Here is a 20,000-nt window from a genome sequence, read left to right on the forward strand (position 1 = left end):
ATGAAGCTAAACGTGCTCCAGCTCCAGAGTGTGTGACGAGGAACGTGCTTCTGTACGTTCTGTCAGAGTCTTGTCCCAGAGGACACTCACTGTCGCTCGAGCGTCTTCTCCTTGACGGCGTCTTGACCTTCACAGATCATCTCCTCCAGCAGCTTCAGACGAGCCTCTCTCTGCTCAGGAGCCTCAGCACCAAAGAGTTTATTTGTGACGCCTTTGAAGGAGAAGGTCCTCACCATCTGCAGGAGAACACCACAAACACAGAGATGAGGACACCACAAACACAGAGATGAGGACACCACAAACACAGAGATGAGGACACCACAAACACAGAGATGAAGACACCACAAACACAGAGATGAGGACACCACAAACACTGAGATGAGGACACCACAAACACAGAGATGAGGACACCACAAACACAGAGATGAGGACACCACAAACACAGAGATGAGGACACCACAAACACTGAGATGAGGACACCACAAACACAGAGATGAGGACACCACAAACACAGAGATGAAGACACCACAAACACAGAGATGAGGACACCACAAACACAGAGATGAGGACACCACAAACACAGAGATGAAGACACCACAAACACAGAGATGAAGACACCACAAACACAGAGATGAAGACACCACAAACACAGAGATGAGGACACCACAAACACAGAGATGAGGACACCACAAACACAGAGATGAGGACACCACAAACACTGAGATGAGGACACCACAAACACAGAGATGAGGACACCACAAACACAGAGATGAGGACACCACAAACACTGAGATGAGGACACCACAAACACAGAGATGAGGACACCACAAACACAGAGATGAAGACACCACAAACACAGAGATGAGGACACCACAAACACTGAGATGAGGACACCACAAACACAGAGATGAGGACACCACAAACACAGAGATGAAGACACCACAAACACAGAGATGAGGACACCACAAACACTGAGATGAAGACACCACAAACACAGAGATGAAGACACCACAAACACTGAGATGAAGACACCACAAACACAGAGATGAGGACACCACAAACACAGAGATGAGGACACCACAAACACAGAGATGAGGACACCACAAACACAGAGATGAGGACACCACAAACACAGAGATGAAGACACCACAAACACAGAAAACACATTAACTACTACATTGTTACCTTTAGTTTGACTTTCATTATTATTGAATGTTATGGAATGTGTGCGTGTTCTGCCAAGTCTGACTAGTGTTTGCAGTTAGTCCAAAGTCCAGTTGGATTGGATATTTTATCACAGCCTTTTATAAAATATATGGTTTCATTATGAGATCTTTGGACTTATACTAACTGACATTAACAGAGAACCACATTCACCCCGGACAGAGAGGACAGAGAGGACAGAGAGGACAGGACAAACACACGAGCAGCTTCGTTGGGGGAGTTTTATTAAAAATACATGTGTTTTTTTTACGTTTCTTGATCCTCGGTGGATATTGGATGTTAAAAACGGTAACGTTCACATTTTATCTCTCAAACTCTTTCTCTTTTGTGTTCTTATTGTTTTAATCCTTAGATCTTTTCCTCGGGGTGTAAACCTGGAGTTCTGACGTCTTTATATAAACTTGAGGCAGGTTCAGGCTAATGTGTCATTCTTCTGTGGCCTGTAGGTGGCGCTCTGAAGAATCCACATGGGGGCGACTCCGAGCAGGTTTGTTTGTTCCTCTTCTGATTATGTTCATTAGGTTTTCATGTTAAAAGTGGATAAATTGAAGTCTAAATCACACTGAACATGAACAGGTTCAGTCTTTTTGGTCTTTTGTTTCACTCACTGCTGTAGAAGCTGCAGTCGTGATGTTTTCATCTTAACATTAGGAGGTTATTTAGGTTCATAAATGACACGCAGCCACTTCAAAACCATAAAAACATGTTATAAAATCCACTGCTTAAAACAATGAAGTGCAGCTATAAAGAGGCGGGGCTTAACAGATTCTATTATGAATCTGTTTAAGACACAAACAAAATGTCAAATATAATCTATGTATGATACAGTGTCACATGAGAGGGAAAGAATGTCTTCTTTAAAGGATTTATTTATAAGAAGCTGTTTCTGGCTCAAACTTGTGTTCTTTGTTCATCAGGAGAAGATGGAGTATAGAGCGTCCTCCTTCATTTACACTGGAAGAGTCAAAGTATTATGGGCTTTACCAGGCCATTATTGAGTTCTTAAAGCTCTGGGAAGAGAATCGAGACAAGCTGCTCCAGGCTCAAAGTGAGATAGAGGAAACATTACAACAAAGTCAAGAACTTCAGAAGAAGACTAAGACTGGTCTCATTGTGTCCGTAGTTACTGCAGGTGTTGGAGCAGCTTTAACTATAATCTCTATCCCACTGACGGGAGGAGCAAGTCTGGCTGTAGCAGCAGCAGGTCTAGCTGCCACTGCTGCTGCTGCTGGAGCTGAAATCGGGGTAGTTGTAGACGACAAAATAAAGAACAAACAAATTGAAAAGAGAAGGCTGGCAGCAGAAGAAGTAAAAAGAAGCATTGTACAGAAGCTGGAATCACACATGGACAAAGTGAAGAGACTCTGTGAGGAGCTGATGAAGACTGAGGGAGATAGAACCACGAGACAACAACTGCAAAAGCTGGTGAATCAAATTAATCAAACTGTCGTCAGTGAAGCTTCTGGATCAAAGCTTATGGAGGTGATGAAGGAAACTCTGAGCTACTTATGTGCGACTTATAAGTGATATTATTAACACATTATTATATATATATTAATGTGGGTGTAATGCCTCATTTGTCCAGGAGGGTTCCATTGTAGGAAAAGATTCAGTTTTAGCATCTTTTTTTAGCACTTTCCAAAAACCTTAAACATGTTTTTAAATAATCAGTCTTTATTATACTTTAATATTTGTTTTTAGATTGAGTATTTCTCCAGATATATTTTCATATAGGGAATTTATATTATTGCATTTATTTAGTAGATATTTTATTTCTAATCGTTTTTTGTTCCACTGAATCTGTGTCATTTATTCAGTAAAAAAAAAAGAACATTTGATTCATTTATTCATTCTAGTTTTGTTGAGCAAGAAAAAATACAATATAAATGTTTAATTTTCAGTTTTTTCACTTGGTGAATGGATTATTTCCCCGTTTTGTTTTTTTAGACTTTGTTGTGAAGCAGAAATGTTTTTACTTATTTTTATCAGGCAGTGACGCCAAAATATGTAAATATGTTATAGTTTGTACATTGCATTTTTTGGAATAAATGTGTGATATGAATAAACACTTGAGAAGTGGAGGGTTAAGTTGTTTCTTTTTTTTCCAATTTAATTGTTTTAATTTTTCAAACATATAAACATTTAAAAACAAACACAGAGAACGAGAACAAGGCCAGAGAGAAAAGGCAAAAAAGACAAATCGAATTACTCTATTTTCAAATGAACTGTGACGACCTTTTTAGTCGCTGCCAGGAGTATGTTCCAGAGGAAACTGTTTATTGTGTCCATGGCAACAGTCTTCAGAATCAAGAGGAATGTCTAAAACTGTCTGCAGAGCATCCTTCATTTCCAATGTCTGTTAATGAATCCTGTCTGATCTTTGTGGATTCTGTTTGGGAGGATTTGTTCCGTTCTTTTGGACATAATAGTGTTCTTTAATCTTTTGATTGTGCCTTGTATTTCAGTTAAGAGCTGTTATTTCGGCTCCTATTTTTTTATTTTGTGTAACGAAAATTTAGTAACGATAAAGTCACGAGGACATTCAGAGATCAGAGGCTGGACCCTTTTGCTTTTGAGCAGAATGTAAGAGAGGCTGGGTCACATGTTTCCCCCGGTGGCTAGCTCCTCCCTCTGCCATGTGTTTGGTCACATGTTTCCCCCGGTGGCTAGCTCCTCCCTCTGCTGTGTGTTTGGTCTCATATTTACCCCGGTGGCTAGCTCCTCCCTCTGCTGTGTGTTTGGTCACATGTTTACCCCGGTGGCTAGCTCCTCCCTCTGCCGTGTGTTTGGTCACATGTTTCCCCCGGTGGCTAGCTCCTCCCTCTGCCGTGTGTTTGGTCACATGTTTCCCCCGGTGGCTAGCTCCTCCCTCTGCCGTGTGTTTGGTCACATGTTTACCCCGGTGGCTAGCTCCTCCCTCTGCCGTGTGTTTGGTCACATGTTTCCCCCGGTGGCTAGCTCCTCCCTCTGCCGTGTCTTTGGTCACATGTTTACCCCGGTGGCTAGCTCCTCCCTCTGCCGTGTGTTTGGTCACATGTTTACCCCGGTGGCTAGCTCCTCCCTCTGCTGTGTGTTTGGTCACATGTTTCCCCCGGTGGCTAGCTCCTCCCTCTGCCGTGTGTTTGGTCACATGTTTACCCCGGTGGCTAGCTCCTCCCTCTGCCGTGTGTTTGGTCACATGTTTACCCCGGTGGCTAGCTCCTCCCTCTGCCGTGTGTTTGGTCACATGTTTACCCCGGTGGCTAGCTCCTCCCTCTGCCTGGTGTTTGGTCACATGTTTCCCCCGGTGGCTAGCTCCTCCCTCTGCCGTGTGTTTGGTCACATGTTTACCCCGGTGGCTAGCTCCTCCCTCTGCCGTGTGTTTGGTCACATGTTTACCCCGGTGGCTAGCTCCTCCCTCTGCCGTGTGTTTGGTCACATGTTTACCCCGGTGGCTAGCTCCTCCCTCTGCCGTGTGTTTGGTCACATGTTTACCCCGGTGGCTAGCTCCTCCCTCTGCCGTGTGTTTGGTCACATGTTTCCCCCGGTGGCTAGCTCCTCCCTCTGCCGTGTGTTTGGTCACATGTTTCCCCCGGTGGCTAGCTCCTCCCTCTGCCGTGTGTTTGGTCACATGTTTCCCCCGGTGGCTAGCTCCTCCCTCTGCCGTGTGTTTGGTCACATGTTTACCCCGGTGGCTAGCTCCTCCCTCTGCCGTGTGTTTGGTCACATGTTTACCCCGGTGGCTAGCTCCTCCCTCTGCCGTGTGTATGGTCACATGTTTACCCCGGTGGCTAGCTCCTCCCTCTGCCGTGTGTTTGGTCACATGTTTACCCCGGTGGCTAGCTCCTCCCTCTGCTGTGTGTTTGGTCACATGTTTCCCCCGGTGGCTAGCTCCTCCCTCTGCCGTGTGTTTGGTCACATGTTTCCCCCGGTGGCTAGCTCCTCCCTCTGCCGTGTGTTTGGTCACATGTTTACCCCGGTGGCTAGCTCCTCCCTCTGCCGTGTGTTTGGTCACATGTTTCCCCCGGTGGCTAGCTCCTCCCTCTGCTGTGTGTTTGGTCACATGTTTCCCCCGGTGGCTAGCTCCTCCCTCTGCTGTGTGTTTGGTCACATGTTTACCCCGGTGGCTAGCTCCTCCCTCTGCCGTGTGTTTGGTCACATGTTTCCCCCGGTGGCTAGCTCCTCCCTCTGCCGTGTGTTTGGTCACATGTTTACTCCGGTGGCTAGCTCCTCCCTCTGCCGTGTGTTTGGTCACATGTTTACCCCGGTGGCTAGCTCCTCCCTCTGCCGTGTGTTTGGTCACATGTTTACCCCGGTGGCTAGCTCCTCCCTCTGCTGTGTGTTTGGTCACATGTTTCCCCCGGTGGCTAGCTCCTCCCTCTGCCGTGTGTTTGGTCACATGTTTACCCCGGTGGCTAGCTCCTCCCTCTGCCGTGTGTTTGGTCACATGTTTACCCCGGTGGCTAGCTCCTCCCTCTGCCGTGTGTTTGGTCACATGTTTACCCCGGTGGCTAGCTCCTCCCTCTGCTGTGTGTTTGGTCACATGTTTCCCCCGGTGGCTAGCTCCTCCCTCTGCTGTGTGTTTGATCACATGTTTACCCCGGTGGCTAGCTCCTCCCTCTGCCGTGTGTTTGGTCACATGTTTCCCCCGGTGGCTAGCTCCTCCCTCTGCCGTGTGTTTGGTCACATGTTTACCCCGGTGGCTAGCTCCTCCCTCTGCTGTGTGTTTGGTCACATGTTTACCCCGGTGGCTAGCTCCTCCCTCTGCCGTGTGTTTGGTCACATGTTTACCCCGGTGGCTAGCTCCTCCCTCTGCAGTGTGTTTGGTCACATGTTTACCCCGGTGGCTAGCTCCTCCCTCTGCCGTGTGTTTGGTCACATGTTTACCCCGGTGGCTAGCTCCTCCCTCTGCTGTGTGTTTGGTCACATGTTTACCCCGGTGGCTAGCTCCTCCCTCTGCCGTGTGTTTGGTCACATGTTTACCCCGGTGGCTAGCTCCTCCCTCTGCTGTGTGTTTGGTCACATGTTTACCCCGGTGGCTAGCTCCTCCCTCTGCTGTGTGTTTGGTCACATGTTTACCCCGGTGGCTAGCTCCTCCCTCTGCCGTGTGTTTGGTCACATGTTTACCCCGGTGGCTAGCTCCTCCCTCTGCTGTGTGTTTGGTCACATGTTTACCCCGGTGGCTAGCTCCTCCCTCTGCTGTGTGTTTGGTCACATGTTTACCCCGGTGGCTAGCTCCTCCCTCTGCCGTGTGTTTGGTCACATGTTTACCCCGGTGGCTAGCTCCTCCCTCTGCTGTGTGTTTGGTCACATGTTTACCCCGGTGGCTAGCTCCTCCCTCTGCTGTCGCTTGGTGATCAGGTCCTGGGTGCAGACTTCCAGCTCAAACTGCGTCAGCTCGTGTTTCCTGCACACGGCCCTGACAAACACACAAGAGTCACATGACAGGAAGTGAGCTCCAGCTACAGTCTGCAGGGGGCGCCGGAGGTCACAGGAGGTCAAACACGCTGTGGTCATAAAGACGAATGCCCCGGGGCAGCTGTGGCTTAAAATATCACAATATAATCTACTCAAGTTAAAGTATTGTGTACCAGTACTTTCAGAGTAAAATGTATTTCACACAGATTTATGGAGCTTTTAATGTGTCAAATGTGGTGATGTTGATAAAGAATAGGCCCTTTTCACCATAGACCCGGCTAGATCCTGTTGCCTTAAAAACACGGAGCTCCACTTCCTGTTTCATTCGTTCTTATGGAGAATGAACAGAGTCTCCTTAAAATAAAAGAATAATGTAAACAGAGAGAGTTCCAGAGTGATAATCCCAGTCACATGTTCAGAGCTTTGCGTCCCGTGTAAACGCTTCACCTGGAGACGTGCTAATGCTAACGCTAATGCTAACGTACAACAATGTTCAAACTGAACTCGACTGTTTACACACTAAAACATTCTATGAACTTTTATCAGGTTTGTGCGTTTTATATTTAAGCTAATGTGTGTTAGCATTTAGCATCAAATGTAGTGAAGGAAAAGTATAAGTGCAGATATTTGACCAGTTTTGAGCCTTTCTGCCACTGTTGCTCGCAGAATAAGCACATTCCTGAGGTTCTGCACCTCCCCCTCTCCTGTGACAGCCTCTTATTTCACTTTCTTATCTTCGTCTGGAGGAGTTATGGGAGCGTCTGAGGGGGGAGGCTCTGTGGGGGGGTGGAGGCTCAGTGGGGGGGTGGAGGCTCTGTGGGGGGGTGGAGGCTCTGTGGGAGGGTGGAGGCTCTGTGGGGGGGTGAGTTATGGCAGAGAAAAGGCTGGACATTCACAGGGAGGAGAAAACACAAAGCACCAGCGCATTCCTCAAGCCAATTATACAGTTTTTAGTGGTTTGAGAAGATTGTCATGTTTGGATAGAATGAGCTCATCTAGTTTTAGATTATTATACTTTTCCTTTAGACCTGCATTAGACCCGTTATAGTCCCGTTATAGTCCTGTTTTAGACCCGTTATAGTCCCGTTATAGACCCGTTATAGTCCCGTTAAAGACCCGTTATAGACCCTTTATAGACCCGTTATAGTCCCGTTATAGACCCGTTATAGACCCGTTATAGTCCCGTTATAGACCCGTTTTAGACCCGTTATAGTCCCGTTATAGACCCGTTATAGTCCCGTTATAGACCCGTTATAGACCGTTTATAAGATAAGATAAGATAAGATAAGATAAGATATTCCTTTATTGTCCCACATGGGGAAATTTCATTGTTGCAACGCAGGTAGATACAGAGGCAGATACAGAAGAACAGATCACTTATAGGAAGTATGAAAAACACTTTCAGTAGAAGATCTCCTATAAATAAATAAAAAACTCCCATAGACAAATAAATAAATACATAAATACCATTGCATGTGATCCCGACAGTAATTGCACATGAATATGTGTCACGACAGCACATAGATTGCACATGAATTTCACAGTAATTGCACATATGACAGAATTGCACATCAGTATTAGGTTAGGTCAGTATTGCGAGTGTTCAGTACTAACAGTTTTTGTTATAAAGTCTGACAGCAGCAGGAAGGAAAGACCTACGGAACCTTTCCTTCACACATCGAGGGTGGATCAGTCTCTCACTGAAGCTGCTCTCCAGAGCGGAGAGAGTGTCCTGCAGGGGGTGACACTCATGGTCCAGCATAGATGTGAATCTAGCCAGGACCCTTCTGTCCCCCACCTCCTGCACCGAGTCCAGAGCACAGCCCAGGACGGAGCTGGACTTCTTGATGACTCTGTCCAGCCTCTTCCTCTCCCTCTCTGTGATGCTGCTGCTCCAGCAGGCCACACCTACAGGAGGGCCGATGCCACCACAGAGTCGTAGAAGGTCTTCAGGAGTGGCCCTGTCACTCCAAAAGACCTGAGTCTCCTCAGGAGGTAGAGCCGACTCTGGCTCTACCTGTACAGTGCGTCTGTGTTATGAGTCCAGTCCAGTTTGTGGTTCAGATGAACACCCAGGTACTTGTATGAGTCCACTCTCTCAATGTTCCGTCCCTGGATGTTCACTGGTGAGGGGGCAGTGGGGTGGCGTCTGCGGAAGTCCACCACCATCTCCTTGGTCTTCCCCGCGTTGATGAGGAGGTGGTTCCGCTGACACCAGTCCACAAAGTCCTGCTCCAGTCCTCTGTACTCCGCGTCATCGTCGTCCGTGATGAGTCCGATGATGGCAGAGTCGTCAGAGAACTTCTGCAGGACACAGCTGTCCGTGTCATGTCTGAAGTCTGCAGTGTAAAGGGTGAAGAGAAAGGGCGCGAGGACAGTGCCCTGGGGCGCCCCCACACTGCAGGTCCGAGTGTCAGACACACAGTTCCGGGCTCTCACAAACTGGGGTCGGTCTGTGAGATAGTCCAGGATCCACTCTGCCAGGTCGTACTCCACACCAGCCGTCTCCAGCTTGTCCCTCAGGAGCAGCGGCTGGATGGTGTTGAAGGCGCTGGAAAGATCGAAGAAAAGAATCCTCACAGAGCTGCCAGGCTTTTCCAGGTGAGAGAGAGAGCGGTGCAGCAGGGAGATGACGGCGTCCTCCACTCCGATGCCAGACCGATATGCAAACTGCAGCGGGTCCATGGCTGAGCTCACGGTGGAGCGGAGGTGGTCCAGGACTAGCCGCTCCAGTGTCTTCATCAGGTGGGACGTGAGAGCCACTGGCCTGAAGCTGTTGAGGTCTTTGGGGCGCGGTGTCTTAGGCACAGGTACCAGACAGGAGGTCTTCCAGACCTGTGGTACCACCCTCAGCTTCAGGCTCATGTTGAAGTTCCATAACTCCACACAGTTCATCTGCGCAGGACTTAAGGAGCCTGGGGCTGATGCCATTAGGTCCTGCTGCCTTCCTCACTTTAATCCTCTTCAGCTCACTCCTCACCTGTGCTGCTGTGACAGTCAGTGGTTGGCAGGGGGACCGTGTGCTGGGGGGATGGGTGAGTCCAGGCGAAGTGGGGAGCTGATGGTCCGGGGCAGATCAGCGAAGAGGAACAGATGCAGGGCATTGTCCAGCTGTGGAAGAGGGAGCATGCAGCTGTGTAGGGGGAGGGGCGGGTGACCGATCAAACCTCAAGAAGTGAGCATTTAAATCATTCACCCACTGTAGATCCCCCTTTGTCTGGGCAGGGGGGATTTTGAAGCCCGAGATGGTTTTCAGGCTCCTCCACACTCCCTGAATGTTCTTTTGCTGCAGCTGCTCCTCCATCCTCCTCTTGTAGCCGGCCTCAGCCTGCCTGATCTTCCTCCTCAGCTCCTTCTGCACAGTCCTCAGCTCCTCCTTGTTCCCTGACCTGAAGGCTCTCTTCTTCTCCTTCAGCAGAGCCTTCAGTTCACGGTTAATCCATGGCTTGTTGTTTGGAAAACACCGCACCGTCCGGGAGGGAACAGTGTTCTCAAAACAGAAGTTGATGTAGTCCGTGATGCACTCTGTGATGGTGTTGATGTCCTCCCCATGTGGGTCATAAAGCTCAGTCCAGACAGTGGTGCTGAAGCAGTCCCTCAGAGCCTCCTCGCTCTCAGCAGACCACATCCTCACCTCACGGGACACCACAGGCTGCCTGCGCACGATGGGTTCATACACAGGCCTCAGATGTACAAGGTTGTGGTCTGAGCTGCCCAGGGGAGGGAGGGGGGAAGAGGAATAAGCCTCCTTGGTGTTGGCAAAAAACAAGTCCAATGTTCTATTCTCTCTGGTGGGACAGGTAACATACTGGGTGTATGTTGGTAGAACAGAAGAGGGAGAAGCGTGGTTAAAGTCACCAGAGATGAGGAAGAGAGCCTGTGGATGCTGTGTTTGCAGCCTACAAGTGCAGGAGAGCAGTGCTTCACAAGCATCTTCAGCATTGGCAGACGGGGCCACATAGACTGCGATCAAAATCACATGTGAGAACTCCCGGGGCAGATAATATGGCCTCATGCCAATAGCCAATAGTTCAATATCCCCGTTACATAGCTGCTCCTTCACTGTGCAGTGTTCAGGTTTGGACCAGCTCGTGTTCACATACACCGCCAGACCTCCACCTCTTTTCTTCCCGGATTCTCTAGTTCTGTCGCCCGCAGCAGATGAAAATGGTCCAAACCTACAATAGAGTCTGGCATTTCTGCTGTTAACCAGGTCTCTGTGAAAATCAAGACGCTGCTGTCCCTATAAATCCTCTGGGACCGCATGAGGCTCGCTATTTCCGTCATTTTATTTTGAAGGGACCTCACGTTACCCATGACTACGGCGGGAACCGACTTCCTGTTTGTCCCTCTCTTCTCTCGGAGTTTACGTCCAGCCCGTCTGCTTCGTTGTGTTTTCCTTAGGATGTCCGCCGGGATAACGTGACGATCTCCGGGTAAGACGACTGTTCTCTGCAGTTTCATGAGTTCCTCCTTTGTGTAAACGCGGTACAGCGCCGGGCGGGGGCGGGGCCGGAGCCGGGGGACTCAGAGCCAAGACACATCGCAACGAGACGACGAAAACACTCAATCCAGCCGAATAAAGTCAAAACAAGTTAATTTAAAGCGATTCCAGTGCGTGTCCCGATCGTTCGTGAAGTTCCTCTTTCATATAAACGTGTATATAAACGTGTACCGACGACACGCCGTACTTTAGCGCGGCCGGAGGGCGCGGGGGGGGGCTGGTGGGCTCGCTCGGAGCTAGCTCACGTCACAACAACACAACGAACGCAACGAAAAACGCTCAAATCCAGCCGAAAAAAGTCAAAAACAGTTGAATTAAAAAACTATTCCAGCGCGTGTCCCTATCGTACAATAAAATAGAAAAAATATACTAACTATATTTACAAAATATAGGAGATAAAGCACAATAAGTGTGAGAAAGAAGAGAGAGCGTTTACACCGGGCTGCCAGCTGTACCAGCGCCTTATGACGTATCATGACCCGTTATAGTCCCGTTATAGACCTGTTATAGACCCGTTATAGTCCCGTTATAGACCCGTTATAGACCCGTTATAGTCCTGTTATAGTCCTGTTATAGTCCCGTTATAGACCCGTTATAGTCCCGTTATAGTCCCGTTATAGTCCCGTTAAAAACCCGTTATAGACCCTTTATAGACCCGTTATAGTCCCGTTATAGTCCCGTTAAAGACCCGTTATAGACCCGTTATAGTCCCGTTATAGTCCCGTTATAGACCCGTTATAGTCCTGTTATAGTCCCGTTATAGTCCCGTTATAGACCCGTTATAGTCCCGTTATAGTCCCGTTAAAAACCCGTTATAGACCCTTTATAGACCCGTTATAGTCCCGTTATAGTCCCGTTAAAGACCCGTTATAGACCCGTTATAGTCCCGTTATAGTCCCGTTATAGACCCGTTATAGTCCTGTTATAGTCCCGTTATAGTCCCGTTAAAGACCCGTCATAGACCCGTTATAGTCCCGTTAAAGTCCCGTTAAAGACCCGTTATAGACCCGTTACAGTCCTGTTATAGACCCGTTACAGTCCTGTTATAGTCCCGTTATAGACCCGTTATAGACCCGTTTTAGACCTGTTATAATCCTGTTATAGACCCGTTATAGACCCGTTTTAGACCTGTTTTAGTCCTGTTATAGACCTGTTATAGACCTGTTATAGTCCTGTTATAGACCCGTTATAGTCCCGTTAAAGACCCGTTATAGTCCCGTTGCAGTCCTGTTATAGTCCCTGTGCTGCCCCCAGTGGTAAAAGATTTCCGTTTTGAGTTCATGTGTTTTTGTCTGCTCAGAGCTTCCGTAGTTTCCTCCTTGACTTGTCTACAGTCACGTGCTAGATTGTTTGAGCCTCTAAACTGTCATTTGGCCCTTTGAAATATCTGTCTGTAAGTATTGTACTGTTAGGAGTAGACCTATTTGCTGTATATCATCTAAAAGTTGTAAATATTGGTGAAATTTGCGATAAAATACATGACGCGATTAGCATTAGCATGTCTATGGCATTTTCAATACATGTTAGCATCAAGCTAAGCGCTAATTTGACACACGTTTTTATTGGGGTATTTTAGCCAATGTTGTTCTTTTCTACATCATCCATCCATCCATCCATCTTCTGCCGCTTTATCCGGGGCCGGGTCGCGGGGGCAGCAGTCTGAGCAGGGACTCCCAGACTTCCTTCTCCCCAGACACTTCCTCTAACTCCTCCGGGGGGATCCCGAGGCGTTCCCAGGCCAGCCGAGAGACATAGTCTCTCCAGCGTGTCCTGGGTCTTCCCCGGGGCCTCTTCCCGGTGGGACATGCCTGAAACACCTCCCGAGGGAGGCGCCCAGGAGGCATCCGGAACAGATGCCCGAGCCACCTCAGCTGGCTCCTCTCGACGTGGAGGAGCAGCGGCTCTACTCCGAGCTCCCCCCGTGTGGCCGAGCTCCTCACCTTATCTCTAAGGGAGCGCCCAGCCACCCGGCGGAGGAAACTCATTTCGACCGCTTGTATCCGCGATCTTGTTCTTTCGGTCACTACCCAAAGCTCATGACCATAGGTGAGGGTAGGAACGTAGACCGACCGGTAAATAGAGAGCTTTGCCTTTCGGCTCAGCTCCCTCTTTACCACAACGGTCCGATGCAGCGACTGCATCACTGCAGCCGCTGCACCGATCCGCCTGTCGATCTCACGCTCCATCCTTCCCTCACTCGTGAACAAGACCCCGAGATACTTGAACTCCTCCACTTGGGGCAAGGACACCCCACCCACCTGGAGAGGGCAAGCCACCTTTTTCCGGTCGAGAACCATGGCCTCGGATTTGGAGGTGCTGATTCTCATCCCAGCCGCTTCACACTCGGCTGCAAACCGTCCCAGTGCATGTTGCAGGTCCGGGTTTGATGGAGCCATCAGGACAACATCGTCTGCAAACAGCAGAGATGAGATCCTGTGGTCCCCAAACCGGACACCCTCCGACCCCTGACTGCGCCTAGAAATTCTGTCCATAAAAATTATGAACAGAACCGGTGACACAGGGCAGCCCTGGCGGAGTCCAACATGCACTGGGAACAGGTCTGACTTACTGCCGGCAATGCGAACACAGCTCCTGCTCCGGTCATACAGGGACCGGACAGCCCTGAGCAAAGGGCCCCGGACCCCGTACTCCCGGAGCACCCCCCAAAGGACACCCCGAGGGACACGGTCAAAAGCCTTCTCCAGATCCACAAAGCACATGTGGACTGGTTGGGCAAACTCCCATGAACCCTCGAGCACCCGATGGAGGGTATAGAGCTGGTCCAGTGTTCCACGACCGGGACGAAAACCACTCTGCTCCTCCTGAATGTATATCTTTATCTAGCTATGCATGTGTTGTGTTCATTAAAATGTTGTAACATGATTGTAATATGCTGCTATTTTTGTATGTTACAGTTTTACAGTCAAAGCTTCAGTAAATAACCAAAACGGCAAGAGGCTTCCTGGTGTTTATTGGAGCAACTGTTAACTATCTGTAAAGCTAGTTTCTAAGCACTAGTGGAGACAGAATAGTCCCGTTATAGACCTGTTATAATCCTGTTATAGTCCCGTTAAAGACCCGTTATAGTCCCGTTATAGTCCCGTTATAGTCCCGTTAAAGTCCCGTTAAAGACCCGTTATAGACCCGTTATAGACCCGTTATAGTCCCGTTACAGTCCTGTCATAGACCCGTTTTAGACCTGTTATAATCCTGTTATAGACCCGTTATAGACCTGTTATAGTCCTGTTATAGACCCGTTATAGACCTGTTATAGTCCTGTTATAGACCTGTTATAGACCTGTTATAGTCCTGTTATAAACCCGTTATAGACCCGTTATAGACCTGTTATAGACCTGTTATAGTCCTGTTATAGACCCGTTATAGACCTGTTATAGTCCTGTTATAGACCTGTTATAGACCTGTTATAGTCCTGTTATAAACCCGTTATAGACCCGTTATAGACCTGTTATAGTCCTGTTATAGACCTGTTATAGACCTGTTATAGTCCTGTTATAAACCCGTTATAGACCCGTTATAGACCTGTTATAGACCTGTTATAGTCCTGTTATAGACCCGTTATAGACCCGTTATAGACCTGTTATAGACCTGTTATAGTCCTGTTATAGACCCGTTATAGACCTGTTATAGACCTGTTATAGTCCTGTTATAGACCAGTTTTAGACCAATTTTAGACCAGTTTTAGACCAATTTTAGACCAGTTTTGAACCAATTTTAGACCAGTTTTAAATCAGTTTTAGACCAGTTTTAGACCTAGGGCTGTCACCGTTCACTCAGTCAATGATTCATTCAGATGAACATTCTCTGTTGTGTGACTCGTGGCTGTGATTGGTCGATAAGGGCTTCACATGAGAGAGTTTGGCAGCGTTTACTTTGGCTTATCTTTAACTTAAAGAGAGGTGGTGCTTGTGTAAATTTGGTGAGTTTTACCTCAGAGCTTCAGCGAAGGACAGATACTCTTTGATCTGGTCGGCGTAGTGCTCTTCCTCCTCCAGGATGTCGTCTATAGAAGCAGCGAACCTGAAAACAAATCATTTCATTAAACCACAAGTATTAAATATAAGTTTTGATATGGAATAGAAATGTGAATGTGGTCTTGGTCAACTCACCAAGACCACATGGTTTTAATAAATATAATAATAATAATTAAAACACGTCCATTTTCTCATCGCGTTTGAACACCTCAACAAAAACCTAATTTTACCTAGGTCAGACCTGGTTCAGACCTGGTTTAGACCTGGTTTAGTCCTGGTTTAGTCCTGGTTTAGACCTGGTTTAGACCTGGTTTAGACCTGGTTTAGTCCTGCTTTAGTCCTGCTTTAGTCCTGCTTTAGACCTGCTTTAGTCCTGCTTTAGACCTGCTTTAGTCGTGCTTTAGACCTGCTTTAGTCCTGCTTTAGACCTGCTTTAGTCCTGCTTTAGACCTGCTTTAGTCCTAATTCAGACCTGCTTTAGTCCTGGTTTAGACCTGGTTTAGACCTGGTTTAGTCCTGGTTTAGTCCTGCTTTAGTCCTGCTTTAGACCTGGTTTAGTCCTGCTTTAGTCCTGCTTTAGACCTGCTTTAGTCCTAATTCAGACCTGCTTTAGTCCTGCTTTAGTCCTGCTTTAGTCCTGGTTTAGACCTGGTTTAGACCTGGTTTAGACCTGGTTTAGTCCTGCTTTAGACCTGCTTTAGTCCTGCTTTAGTCCTGGTTTAGACCTGGTTTAGACCTGGTTTAGACCTGGTTTAGACCTGCTTTAGACCTGCTTTAGTCCTGCTTTAGTCCTGGTTTAGTCGTGCTTTAGACCTGCTTTAGACCTGCTTTAGACCTGCTTTAGTCCTGGTTAAGTCATGCTTTAGACCTGCTTTAGTCCTGCTTTAGTCGTGCTTTAGACCTGCTTTAGTCCTGCTTTAGTCCTGCTTTAGACCTGCTTTAGTCCTGCTTTAGTCCCGCTTTAGTCCTGCTTTAGACCTGCTTTAGACCTGCTTTAGTCCTGCTTTAGTCCTGCTTTAGACCTGCTTTAGTCCTGCTTTAGTCGTGCTTTAGACCTGCTTTAGACCTGGTTTAGTCCTGCTTTAGACCTGCTTTAGTCCTGCCATAGTCCTGCTTTAGACCTGCTTTAATCGTGCTTTAGTCCTGCTTTAGTCCTGCTTTAGTCCTGCTTTAGTCCTGCTTTAGTCCTGGTTTAGTCGTGCTTTAGTCGTGCTTTAGACCTGCTTTAGTCCTGCTTTAGTCCTGCTTTAGTCCTGCTTTAGACCTGCTTTAGACCTGCTTTAGACATGCTTTAGACATGCTTTAGTCCTGCTTTAGTCCTGCTTTAGACCTGCTTTAGTCCTGCTTTAGTCCCGCTTTAGTCCTGCTTTAGACCTGCTTTAGTCCTGCTTTAGTCCTGCTTTAGTCCTGCTTTAGACCTGCTTTAGTCCTGCTTTAGTCCCGCTTTAGTCCTGCTTTAGACCTGCTTTAGTCCTGCTTTAGTCCTGCTTTAGTCCTGCTTTAGTCCTGCTTTAGACCAGCTTTAGACCTGCTTTAGTCCTGCTTTAGTCCTGCTTTAGACCTGCTTTAGACCTGCTTTAGTCCTGCTTTAGTCCCACTTCAGACCTGCTTTAGTCCTGGTTTAGTCGTGCTTTAGACCTGGTTTAGTCCTGCTTTAGTTCTGCTTTAGTCCTGCTTAAGTCCTGCTTAAGTCCTGCTTTAGACCTGCTTTAGTCCTGCTTTAGTCCTGCTTTAGACCTGCTTTAGTCCAGCTTTAGTCCTGCTTTAGACCTGCTTTAGACCTGCTTTAGTCCTGCTTTAGTCCTGCTTTAGTCCTGCTTTAGTCCTGGTTCCTGTGCTCAGTTGCAGTGGTCACTCACGCGTCCATGTGGTGGCCGGCGCTCTGCAGACCGTCGCCCATCTCATGCTCGATCGCGCTCCACTCACTGAAGGAAAACACATTAGTGTAACACATTTATAGAGCCCAGAATCCATCTTGATTTAAACAGTTAATGCACTTCTGCTGGTTTATATGGTTTAGACCTGGTTTAGTCCTGGTTTAGACCTGGTTTAGTCCTGGTTTAGTCCTGGTTTAGACCTGGTTTAGTGCTGGTTTAGACCTGGTTTAGTCCTGGTTTAGTCCTGGTTTAGACCTGGTTTAGTGCTGGTTTAGACCTGGTTTAGACCTGGTTTAGAACTAGTTTAAACCTGGTTTAGTCCTGGTTTAGTGCTGGTTTAGTGCTGGTTTAGTGCTGCTTTAGTCCTGGTTTAGTCCTGGTTTGGACCTGGTTTAGTCCTGGTTTAGTCCTGGTTTGGACCTGGTTTAGTGCTGGTTTATTCCTGGTCTGGACCTGGTTTAGTCCTGGTTTAGACCTGGTTTAGTCCTGGTTTAATCCTGGTTTGGACCTGGTTTAGTGCTGGTTTAGTCCTGGTTTGGACCTGGTTTAGTGCTGGTTTAGACCTGGTTTGGACCTGGTTTAGTCCTGGTTTGGACCTGGTTTAGTCCTGGTTTAGACCTGGTTTAGTCCTGGTTTGGACCTGGTTTAGTCCTGGTTTGGACCTAGTTTAGTCCATGTTTAGTGCTGGTTTAGTCCTGGTTTGGACCTGGTTTAGTCCTGGTTTAGTCCTGGTTTAGTGCTGGTTTGGACCTGGTTTAGTCCTGGTTTAGTCCTGGTTTAGACCTGGTTTAGACCTGGTTTAGTCCTGGTTTAGTCCTGGTTTAGACCTGGTTTAGTGCTGGTTTAGACCTGGTTTAGTCCTGGTTTAGTACTGGTTTGGACCTGGTTTAGTCCTGGTTTGGACCTGGTTTAGTCCTGGTTTAGTCCTGGTTTAGACCTGGTTTAGTCCTGGTTTAGACCTGGTTTACAACTAGTTTAAACCTGGTTTAGTCCTGGTTTAGTGCTGGTTTAGATCCTGGTTTGGACCTGGTTTAGTCCTGGTTTAATCCTGGTTTGGACCTGGTTTAGACCTGGTTTAGTCCTGGTTTGGACCTGGTTTAGTCCTGGTTTGGACCTGGTTTAGTCCTGGTTTGGACCTAGTTTAGTCCATGTTTAGTGCTGGTTTAGTCCTGGTTTGGACCTGGTTTAGTCCTGGTTTGGACCTGGTTTAGTCCTGGTTTCGACCTGGTTTAGTCCTGGTTTGGACCTGGTTTAGTCCTGGTTTAGTGCTGGTTTAGTCCTGGTTTGGACCTGGTTTGGCCCTGGTTTAGTCCTGGTTTAGTGCTGGTTTGGACCTGGTTTAGTCCTGGTTTAGTCCTGGTTTAGACCTGGTTTAGACCTGGTTTAGTCCTGGTTTAGTCCTGGTTTAGACCTGGTTTAGTGCTGGTTTAGACCTGGTTTAGACCTGGTTTAGTCCTGGTTTAGTACTGGTTTGGACCTGGTTTAGTCCTGGTTTGGACCTGGTTTAGTCCTGGTTTAGTCCTGGTTTAGACCTGGTTTAGTCCTGGTTTAGACCTGGTTTAGAACTAGTTTAGTCCTGGTTTAGTCCTGGTTTGGACCTGGTTTAGTCCTGGTTTAATCCTGGTTTGGACCTGGTTTAGTGCTGGTTTAGTCCTGGTTTAGTCCTGGTTTGGACCTGGTTTAGTCCCGGTTTGGACCTGGTTTAGTCCTGGTTTAGACCTGGTTTAGTCCTGGTTTAGTCCTGGTTTAGACCTGGTTTAGACCTGGTTTAGTCCTGGTTTGGACCTGGTTTAGTCCTGGTTTGGACCTGGTTTAGTCCTGGTTTGGACCTGGTTTAGTCCTGGTTTGGACCTGGTTTAGTCCTGGTTTAGACCTGGTTTAGTCCTGGTTTAGTCCTGGTTTAGACCTGGTTTAGTCCTGGTTTAGTCCTGGTTTAGTCCTGATTTAGTGCTGGTTTAGACCTGGTTTAGTCCTGGTTTAGTCCTGGTTTAGTCCTGATTTAGTGCTGGTTTAGTCCTGGTTTGGACCTGGTTTAGTCCTGATCTAGTCCTGGTTTAGTCCTGGTTTAGACCTGGTTTAGTCCTGGTTTAGATCTGGTTTAGAACTAGTTTAAACCTTGTTTAGTGCTGGTTTAGTCCTGGTTTGGACCTGGTTTAGTCCTGGTTTAGACACATATTCCACATTCTCTGTCGTTCACATCAGTTCATCCACAGCTCTATGTCTCAAGCTTCACTCAAACATCTGACCTGTCACTCAAACATCTGACCTGTCACTCAAACCTGTCACTCAAACATCTGACCTGTCACTCAAATATCTGACCCGTCACTCAATCATCTGACCTGTCACTCAAACATCTGACCTGTCACTCAAACATCTGACCCGTCACTCAAACCTGTCACTCAAACCTGCTCCGGCTCAGTTTAACAGACACATGTGGGAGGGCCTCCGTCGCACAGGGTCCTGTACAAACCTGAAGACTCGCCCGTAGTTCCCGTGCACTTTGTAAACTCCGTACAGTCGGTCTGCCACTCTCTGGAAGCACAGCAGAGAAACGCGTGGATCACCATGGCAACAAGTCCATTAGCAACATGTCGATTAGATTTAGCTCGGGCATCTGTCCCAGCGGGAAGAGGCCCCGTGGAAGACCCAGGACAGGCTGGAGGGACTATGTCTCTCTGACCTCGGGACCCCCGGAGGAGCTGGAAGAAGCGTCTGGAGAGATGGAAGTCTGTGTGTCCCGGCCCCCGCGATTTGGCCCCAGCGACGCGGCCCCGGATAAGAGGAACATGATGGTTTTATCTCCAGACGCTGCAGCTCCAGTTTCAAGGACGTGTTTATCAGAGCAGCTGTGTGTGTGTGTGAGTGTGTGTGTCTGTGTGTGTGTGAGTGTGTGTGTGTGTCTGTGTGTGTGTGTGTCTGTGTGTGTGTGTGTGTCTGTGTGTGTGTGTGTCTGTGTGTGTGTGTGTGTCTGTGTGTGTGAGTGTGTGTGTGTGTCTGTGTGTGTGT

At 47.9% G+C, this 20,000-nt stretch overlaps 1 protein-coding gene across 1 annotated transcript in view; it reads right to left on the bottom strand.

The window, feature by feature from the left end:
* The window catches only part of LOC140367053 (sorting nexin-4-like), a 44,997-nt gene that overhangs the window by 8,826 nt on the left and 16,171 nt on the right, over positions 1 to 20,000 (bottom strand). The window contains exons 8-12 of the mRNA XM_072453366.1: positions 19,465 to 19,526; positions 16,977 to 17,042; positions 15,074 to 15,163; positions 6,523 to 6,622; positions 91 to 236 (exon numbers count right to left, since the gene is read on the bottom strand). Coding sequence (XP_072309467.1) covers positions 91 to 236; positions 6,523 to 6,622; positions 15,074 to 15,163; positions 16,977 to 17,042; positions 19,465 to 19,526 — 464 coding nt within the window. The remainder of the gene's footprint in view (positions 1 to 90; positions 237 to 6,522; positions 6,623 to 15,073; positions 15,164 to 16,976; positions 17,043 to 19,464; positions 19,527 to 20,000) is intronic.

This window comes from Eucyclogobius newberryi, unplaced genomic scaffold (assembly GCF_026437365.1).
Source record: "Eucyclogobius newberryi isolate DKJ021-1_F unplaced genomic scaffold, fEucNew1.0.hap1 SCAF_2, whole genome shotgun sequence".
In the NCBI taxonomy this organism is placed as follows: Eukaryota; Metazoa; Chordata; class Actinopteri; order Gobiiformes; family Gobiidae; genus Eucyclogobius; species Eucyclogobius newberryi.